Below are 10,255 nucleotides of genomic sequence, written 5' to 3' on the forward strand. Positions count from 1 at the left end.
AAGTAAAGGACCTGAGAGCCTCTATATGTGTCTGTCTCATCCTCTATATTTAGCTGGCCTGTGACCTGCCTGCTGCAGACTGAGCTCTGCTCTACACATAACCAAACAAAACAAGGGGCTAATCCTGCCCAACAGGTGCTGCATCCACACACACACACACACACACACACACACACACACATTTACTTTGGTCACTTTTAGGGACATTACATAGACTTACATTCATTCCTGGGGACTTACTCTAACCATAACCTTACCCACTGACCCAAAAGTCATCTTTTTTCCAATTGAGTTCATGGTTTTTGTCCCCAATTAACTGGTCTTTAGTCTGAAATGTGTCCCCAAAGGTATCCAGAAACACACATACACTGAATCTGTCTCCACACAACACAAACACAGCGTCACAAACTCAACTCGACGTGACACTGTTGCCACGGGGAGCGGAGGGTCAAGCTTTCCAAAACCAGCCCGAGAATGCTGGAGGTCAAGTGTCGGAGCCGCACACATGATGAATGATGAAACCAGCCAGTGTGAAGTCTACTGACGTGTTTCTACTGCTTCTATCAGGTTCACGTCTGCCGTGTCCAGCGCTTCACATGCACTGTTTTCACCAGTGCTGGAAGAAGTACTCAAAACCTTTACTTGAAGTACTAACACAACAATATAAAGATACTCCAATATAAGGAAAGGTCCTGCATTCAAGCAGAATGTCTCCTGTGACTGACATCTCATATCTGACATTATTAGATTGTTAATACTGATGCATCAATGTTAGAGCAGCATTTTACTGTTGGAGCTGCTCGAGGTGGAGCTAGTTTAACTACTTTATATACAGTTAGCTAGTTTAACTACTTTATATACAGTAAGCTAGTTTAATGACTTTATGTACAGTTAGCTAGTTTAATGACTTTATGTACAGTAAGCTAGTTTAATGACTTTATGTACAGTTAGCTAGTTTAATGACTTTACATACAGTTAGCTAGTTTGACTACTTTACATACAGTTAGCTAGTTTAACTACTTTATATACAGTTAGCTAGTTTAACTACTTTATATACAGTTAGCTAGTTTAATGACTTTATGTACAGTTAGCTAGTTTAACTACTTTACATACAGTTAGCTAGTTTAACTACTTTATATACAGTTAGCTAGTTTAACTACTTTATATACAGTTAGCTAGTTTAATGACTTTATGTACAGTTAGCTTGTTTAACTACTTTACATACAGTTAGCTAGTTTAACTACTTTATATACAGTTAGCTAGTTTAACTACTTTATAAACAGTTAGCTAGTTTAATGACTTTATATACAGTTAGCTAGTTTTAACTACTTTATGTACAGTTAGCTAGTTTAATGACTTTATATACAGTTAGCTAGTTTAACAACTTTATATAGTTAGCTAGTTTAACTACTTTATATACAGTTAGCTAGTTTAACGACTTTATATACAGTTAGCTAGTTTAATGACTTTATATACAGTTAGCTAGTTTAACGACTTTATATAGTTAGCTAGTTTTAACTACTTTATAGTTAGCTAGTTTAATGACTTTATATACAGTTAACTAGTTTGAACTACTTTATATACAGTTAGCTAGTTTAATGACTTTATATACAGTTAGCTAGTTTGACTACTTTATACACAGTTAGCTAGTTTTAACTACTTTATATACAGTTAGCTAGTTTGAACTACTTTATATACAGTTAGCTAGTTTAATGACTTTATATACAGTTAGCTAGTTTGAACTACTTTATATACAGTTAGCTAGTTTAATGACTTTATATACAGTTAGCTAGTTTGAACTACTTTATACACAGTTAGCTAGTTTTAACTAAGGACTCATAAACATACCCCGATTTACACAGCTTTTTTGTAGCTGGTTTTGTATTGTATTTTATACATTTATCTATAAAGTAACTGTCAGTTAAAAGTGATGCAGTAAAAATAACAGTATGTCCCTCCAAAATGTTGCGTAAAAGTATACAGTAGCATAAAATGTGGCACACAATTGTACTTAAGTACAATGCTTGAGTAAATGTACTTAAGTTGTTACTTTCCACCTCTGGTTTTCAGCTCCCCACCCGCTGACCATCCAGGCATCATTGTGTATTAATGCACTTGAGCGGTACGACAGCGTCTGAGCACGACGGCCTCTTTAGAGCAGTGAGAGCGAGCCGATGGCACCTTGTTCCACACTTTGTTCCCACACCACCTGATGGTGTTTGCTCTACTGTGAGGGACTGTTGGGGCTCTTGGTAAACGTCTCCGAGCCGTTGGATGTGACCTCCACATGCGGATGGCTGCGAGGGCTGCAGGACGGCAGCTCTTCCCTCTTCTGCTCGGCTGCTGCAGGATGGACGGCCGTGGACACAACGGTCTCCATCCGACTGGCTCGGTATATGCTCACCTGAAAAGAATTTAATACCAGGCTGTAGCATTACTACTGTAAGTAGCAAGCTAGTTAGCTGGACATGCTACTGTGTTAGCTTATGTCAGAACACATAAACACTCATTTTAATCCATTCCTTCCACTTTTGCTCTTGTGTTTTGTGTTTGCAACAGCTTCCAGACTCTTTAAATGCAGAGTATCTCTGTCTGCACACCACTTCAACATGTAAAGAAATCCCCAGCTTGGCTGGTCTGCTGTGCCCCCTTACATTTGCTGAGCCATGAATCAGTTGCTCTTTATTTACTGTTTCTCTTGTCCTCACCTGGGTTTGCAGGTAGCGTGGTGACTTGAGCTCGAGCTCTTCCTTGGCGACAGTGGGAGCACAGCAACAAAACACCTGCTGGAAACCTGCTCTGAACCTGCCAACATATTTCATAACAGCATGGATTAAACAGGCAGACAGGATTACAGATTACCTACCACATGAGCAGATCGCCTACACAAATGACAGATAAACAGAGAAACACCCACACAGACAGACAGCTAGCCATTTGACAGGAAACCAGACTTCCTACCTGCTGTTGAGGCAGTAGTAGATGATTGGGTTGTACATGGTGGAGCTCATGGCCAGCCACATGATGGCCAGGTAGACCTGTTGGATGTAGCGCTGTTCGAATAAATCGGGGAAGAACTGGTGAAGTAAGAAGTAGATGTGATACGGCAGCCAGCAGACAGCGAACGTGCATACAACCACGATCATCATCTTCACCACCTGCCACAGAACAACACAGGAGACGGGCGTGTACGCTGGGTTTAACATAATCTTTTAGGTTTTTTGGTTTTCATGTGGGGATTAAAAAAAACATTAAATTGAATGATAGTGTTTAGTGTGTGTGTGTGTGTGTGTGTGTGTGTGTGTGTGTGTCACCTTGCGTTTGGCAAAAAGCTGCTGTTTGTAGTGTTCAGAGGAGTCTCCAGGAATCTCACTGGCCCAGAGGGTGACGCCCACCGTCGTGTACGCACATCCCATAATGCAAAGGGGCAGGAAGTAAATCAGCAGTGCCACACACACATAGTATCTAGGAAATGAGAGAAAGAGGAAAACTATATTATGCCCTATAAGTGTCCCATTCCTTTATATTGACTGCTAATTAGCAACAAACACTAAACTAAGATGGTGAACATTGTAAACATTATACCTGCTAAACATCACCATGTTAGCATTGTCATTGTGAGCATGGTAGCATGTTGACGTTAGCATTTAGCTCAAAGTAATGCTGTGGGGCAGTAGAGCCTCACAGCTGGCGCACTCTTTGTCTTGTTATCTTTAGTTTGGTTGCTTCTATGAATACGTTACACTCTGAGATCTGTCTGATACCTAAAGGATATTTACATTCATTAACACACACACACACACACACACACACACACACTCCAATATGGAAGTGATTTCTCATCTCCTTTTCTGCAAAGAGCCCAGCCTAAAGAGATCAGCACCACTGAATTAAAGATGCTTTAATTTGCAGAGAGGTTGAGAGTATCAAATGCCCTTTTCCTCTTTTAGCTCCACAGAAATCGACCAGACGTGAGGACGATCCTCATAGACAGATTCATCACCTGAGCGGGAGTCATTTCAGCTGCAGGGTCTATTTTTTCATAAATTAAATGAATCCCTCAAGAGAATAATATTCTCGCTGGTTCAGGCTGCAGCACGCCTGAAGCAGCAGGTATCCTGTCCAGTAAGAGATGACAGGGATCAAACCTCATTAACCACAATGGTGTGTTGTTGCCGCAGGATATATATAGTACTCATGGAATAATACTGCACATCGAATATTTGACGTACCAGCTGCCAAAATAACTTTTAAATAAACTCTCAGAGGAGTCCGACACCTGCGCAGAACTAATGAATGATCAAACAGGCCTCAGCCTGACGATGAGTGTGCAGAAAACTGATTATAGCAGCTTTAAAGAAAACACTTAATAGTATTTTTGAGAAATAAACTTATTTGCTTTCTTTCGACGGCGAGATGAGAAGATGGATTTCAATCTCATGTCTGTGTTACAGAGCTGGAGTCAGGACGTAGTTAGCTTAGCTTAGCATAAAGACTGGAAGCAGGAGGAAACAGCTAGCCTGGCTCTGTTCAAAGTCAAACAATACACCAACCAAAACCTGCCCATTAACATGAGTCTCGCTTGTTTAGTCCGTACACAAACAGTAATGTAAAAACATCAGTTTGGGGGTTTAGGGGGGCTGTCACTGTGACGACAAGACTCTGGGACATCACTGGTCCCAACTGTCACGTCCTGCACGTGGATCAGATTTTACATCTGTGTGTGTGTAGCGATTAGAGCTGAAATACATGTTAAGTTGTGAACTCCAGCTGTTGGAAGGTGTATTTTTTTACTTTTGACAGAGCTTGTCAAGTGGTGCCCCCCCCCCCGCTCCCAGTCTTTATGGTAAGCTAGGCTAACCACGTCCCAACTCCAGCTTACTTAAAGCTGCAGTAATTCATATTTTTATATAAACAACACATCAACATATACAGTTCACAGACATGACAGCGTTATCAGTCTTCAAACTGCAAATAAGAGCAAAATGTTGAACTATTCCTTCACAGCTTTAGTCGTTAAAGAGTTGAGAGGAAACAGCTCAGTCTTCTGTTGGTTCAGGTTTCCAGAGGCCTCGTGTTCTGCTTTGTTCCCCTCAGGTACTCACATCTTCTTGAAGTCCACAGTGGTGTATTCAGGCCAGTCTATGTAGCAGACTGTGCGTCCAGGCAGCAGGGCGGTAGACGAGTAGTAGTACTGAGGGAAGGCCAGAAGCAGAGCCAGCATCCAGATCACACCGATCACCACGCGGGTCTCTGTGGAAGTCAGCCTCTGCTGCAGGGGGTGGATGATGGCCATGTATCTAACAAACACACACAATATGTTACTCAACAGTTTACTCCTTTTAACTGTCGTCATATCTCCTGGTGGGTTTGCAAGTTTCAGCCCATTAACGACAAATTGCATTTTCCAAAGCATTCATTTCCTTGATACCTTCCAGGCTGCCATTGATTTCTATTCATTTCACAACAGCATGAAAATACAGTTTTAAGTCCATGTTTAATGCTCCCTGATGTTGCTTTCAAGGATATTATTATTATTATTATTATATCAAGGAGAGTTTTGGGGTCAGCAGCCACTTTTTTTTAATGTAATAATGAACGTTATCCCTTTCACGACGTTCATGTCTGCGTATTGTTTGTCCTCTGGGTTTGTTTTTCTTGCAGACTGTTGAATCCCAGATGCCAAAGACGGTCTCTATCGTCGCCGCTCGCAACCGCATTGCCATGTGAGATCAGGAACAGTAAGAAATGTAATCAAAGATAAATGTTTACTGTGTGGAATTACTCAAGTTAGTTTCACGTTTCTGCAGGTGTCCACGGCATATTGGGGTGAATGGAAGCATATGGCTGCCTGGAGGACAGAAAATCAACGTGAAGACTTCAGGTATACTTGTGGTGAGAAGTTAATGAGATAAAATATGAAAACCACAAATGAAGTTCCTTAAAATGATCCACACATGTAAGCACCCTATCTTACATACTGGGTGGATCATATTATGAGGTGGCTTTTGTGTGTGTTGTTGGTCTGTTGGTCCACCACTTCGGTCCAGACTGAAATATTGTGGACATCTAGAGACATTCAGAGGATGAATCCTAATGAAAACTATGGCTATTTCTCAAAACCTCTGTCAGGCTGTAAAGTAACAGAACACATGATTCATTCTGAAAGAGAAAGGTCTCTCACACGGAGGTCAATAAAAAACATGTGAAATCAAAGATGACAACTCCGTCCTCACTGAGGACTCGAGACTGTCCTCCAGCAAAACAACAGCTGAGCGTCGTCTCAGCAACTGACCAAACACAACATTTGTTTTCTTTTAACCACGATGCTTCCCGAACCTTAACCAAGAGGTTATTATTATAACCATGTCGATGAAGGTCATTTTAACCCAAACCAGGACCGACCACAGTCAAGACCACGATCATGAAACAGATGTGATTTGTATTTAGTCCTTTAACTTGGAGGACTTGTTGGTGCCACTGGTGGCTGGAAGATGTGGAGATGACATCACTGTTTTAATCACTAATATTGCTGCAACAGAGCTTCTGGCCACCAGCGGCAGCACTGAGCGCTCTGCTGCTGAGCTGCACTGATGGGAGGGACCTTTCTCTAACAGAATAAATTATGTTTTTTGTTATTTTGCAGCTCATACTTTAGTAGGTTTTTTTTCAGAAGATTTCACCTTTCACAGAACAATGAACAACTGTGAAGAAGCCTTTATAATAAATCACGTTTCCTCTATATTGCACCAGCGGAGGGGCTCTTCTATAGTCCCTACGTAGCCTCAAGGTACACACTCTCATTTTGATTTCAGTCCTGTGGTGGAGCTGCGTGGGATTTAAGGTGCAACACACAATAATTTGAGGACATGTGGTCCCAGAACACACCTGTCCAGAGCTATGGCCGTCATGGAGTAAATGCTGGCGAATATGGCTGCGATGGGGAAGAAGTTGTGGAAGCGGCAGTAAACCAAACCAAAGTACCACTCGTTGTGGACGGCGTAGGCAAAGTTGATCACTGTGTTGAATGCTGACATGGCGGCCTCGGCTAAGGCCAGGTTCACCTGCACAAGAGTGACAGAAAGACAGTCAACTGCAGCACAAACAGCCTTTAAACAGGTTCAAGCCTCAAACCTACAACCAGGTTTGCTTCAGTGTCACAGTGAGACCATCTCTCTGCTGGAGGGGATCACATACCTGCAGTGTTTAACAACAATCTGGAATCACAGAATCACTTGAAGTGATGCAAAGAGGCCTTGATAAGCAGCAGAAACGTGATGGACGGATTAACCAAATAAAAACCGTTCTTGCTCATTCTGAGCTGATGAGCTTCCTCTCTGCTGTAGCTGCAGTGGTGATTGTTAGCTTCAGGTCTGATGCTTCTGACTGAAACAGCCTCCTGCAGCACAATCCACTGTCACAACTATCCTACTTCTGTAATGTCTCCTGGCAGCCTGCAGCTACGTGCAAAAACATTTTATAACCAACATCAGTGACGGAGGCAGACAACAGAAAATATTTAGACCTTCGTAAATTAGATTTGCCTGGGAGACTAAATTCAGGGCCTGCCTGTCTGGAGAAGAGACAGGTGCTCCTGAAGAACAGTGGACACACCGTCCACCTCTGATATCCATACATACACTCCTACATACACAGTCACTGTATTTATGCACATAAAACATGAGATATTAGGGATCAAATTAGAGCTGAAACGATTAGTCAGTTAATCAATGAGTCAATCAACTGTTTATTCTTGTTCAAAATGAGCCCTTTCCTGCTTCTCCAGTGTGATGACGTGATCTTTATGTCATCTTAAGCTTTAGGAAACTGTGATTGTTGCATTTGTCACCATCTTCTTACATTTTATAGAAGACGACTTGTTAAAGAGTTTGTTTACAGAGAGTCAGTACTGTGCCCTTCTGATGTCATCACCACAGGAGAGTGGGGGGGGGGGCTGGCAGCAGCCTTCATACTGACCTAAACCTGGTGAAGAAGTTACTGACGGAACCCCCGCCCCCCCCCCCCCCCCCCCCCGTGAACATAAAGTACCCACCAGAAAGTAATTGGTGACGGTCCTCATGCGTTTGTGCGCCAGAATAATCCAGATGACCACCGTGTTACCGACCACAGACACCGCAACGATGCTGCAATAAGCGACCGCCCAGAGCGTGATCTGCCACACCGGCTGGACGAACTGGTTGAAGCCGCCGCCGCCGGTCCCGTTAGTGGCGTTAAAGTCGGTGTCGTTGTAGAGGGGGTCCATCTTCCTCTGATGAGCTGGATGTTAGAAATAGACTCGTGTCCTGTTACTGGAGCTGAGGGGGCAGCGCGTGTGAAAATGTCAAAAAGCACAATTCCCACATGTTGTCCCACACCGTGAAGCCGCGCGCTCCCGAGGACATCACCGCACCAAAACGCACGACGGAGCGCACCAACCACTGACGCTCCTCAGGCTGTATAACCCCCCATCCCCGCCCCACCCCCCACTATTCACCCCCCCTCACACACACAGCCTTCACTATAAACACCATATGATTGTCTCGCGCTTGAACCCTGAAACTTCTCTGGACCTCGACCAGGATCTGAGCAGGATTAGTCCTGGATCGTTCTGGGTCAATCTGATGATATTGGTTTATATAATGTGATGAGTTTTAATGTCCCAAACAGGAAACAATACATCAACAACTCATAAATGGTTCATATTGTTGTTGTAAGCAGAAATAATGACATTTTATCAGTAACTAACTATTAAATATTATATGTATTTATAATATTGATTCTATTACATGTGTTATGTCAGTTAATCAAGTATTCATTTAAATACTTCTTCTTTGTTGTCCATGACAGCTGGAGACACGTCTGAAAGCTCCAGAAGAGATCTAGTAAGTGGACCTTGAGTCAAGACTTTCATGTATTTTAAACCGGAACATTTAAACATGTTTATAAACAGTTAATACATGTTTTATAACATGTTCATGTATAATAACAGCTGTGTTGTTAATCATTAACTGTTTATACATCAACTATAGATTCTTCATAGGAGACGTTATGATTGGCTGTCAGCTCAGCCCCGCCCCCTCCGTTAGCTACTGTTGCTACACAGCTAACATGCAGTTTGCAGTGATAACTGATAACCTGCAGGTTTACAATCAGAATCATTTTTGAAATAATGGCTCATTGATTTCAGACTGAAGTAAAGAAAATCACTGCTGCTGGCAGATTTGAGCAGTTTTAGCTCATGAAGCTAACGTTAGCTTCAGGAGTTGGTTGAAAACACCATCTCCAGCTGACACTTTAATGTTTCAAACGGACTCTTTTTAAAACAATAATCCTGTGAAATGGGTTTTAAATATACAGCTGATGGCAACATAGCCTCCATGATGCTAAAAGACTGAGGCTAACGCTAAAGCTAAGACATACCCCCCGCCCCCCAAAGCTGTTCGGAGGAAGGGTTCAGCTGATGATCAGTTATTGATAAAAAACATTGATTAACACTATAGAACAACAACTACGTCGTATTGTGTTGTAAAACATTTATTATCATATTATATTATATTATTCATTAAGCGTTTACACACTCTTCTTAAGTAACGTCATTATTTCTGTCAGTTAATCGGCTCACAAGTCGTGTGTTTATTGATTTCATGCTTCAACATTTGATGCTTTCAGATAAATTGTGTTCATTTAAACCCCTAATGACCAAATCCAGATTAGCTAACATGCATCTCAAGCTAAACGGCTCAGCTCTGCTGGTCTTGCTGTGCATTAAGGGCTCAATAACTTCACAGGTCACACGGTCACCAGATTGAGTCTTTCTGGACAAACTGCAGTTCACCAACGTAATGGAAAATCAGATATGTGGCTCTGCACAGTTAAATGAAGTGTATTTACTCGCTGTCTGTCTGTCGCATCAGATCACAGTTTTTAGAATCCACTGCAGAGGAAAAAACAGGAATTCAATCTGGTGTGTCAGCTGCTGCCCTCACAGCTGCTGTGTGGAGCGCCGCAGAGCAGGTAGAGAAAGCTGGAGTCCGGACAGGTGATGAGGAGACGATGTGACACGATTCATCCCAGAATGACAGCGAGCTTTCTTCATTCACCTGTTCGTCTGCTTCAACGCCGGCTTTCATGTGAAACTCTAATTAAAAAAGTGAGAACTCGGTAACAAGAAGCTGCCGACGCAACAGGAAGGTTACGACTTCAATCTCACAGCAAATGGAAAAGACAGCAAATGGAAAAGACAGATGAAGAGGAT

General features: G+C 42.3%; 1 protein-coding gene across 1 annotated transcript; it reads right to left on the reverse strand.

Annotated features, from left to right (window-relative positions):
* Positions 1–2,224: 2,224 nt before the first annotated feature.
* On the reverse strand, positions 2,225–8,263 carry tacr1b (tachykinin receptor 1b). Its single transcript, XM_070924990.1, has 7 exons — positions 8,054–8,263; positions 6,889–7,064; positions 5,106–5,300; positions 3,315–3,465; positions 2,962–3,158; positions 2,709–2,805; positions 2,225–2,404 (listed from the first exon to the last, which is right to left on the reverse strand). Exons 1-7 carry the CDS (start codon positions 8,261–8,263, stop codon positions 2,225–2,227), a joined length of 1,206 nt encoding a protein of 401 aa, XP_070781091.1.
* Positions 8,264–10,255: the final 1,992 nt, after the last annotated feature.

This window comes from Enoplosus armatus, chromosome 18 (assembly GCF_043641665.1).
Source record: "Enoplosus armatus isolate fEnoArm2 chromosome 18, fEnoArm2.hap1, whole genome shotgun sequence".
NCBI lineage: Eukaryota > Metazoa > Chordata > Actinopteri > Centrarchiformes > Enoplosidae > Enoplosus > Enoplosus armatus.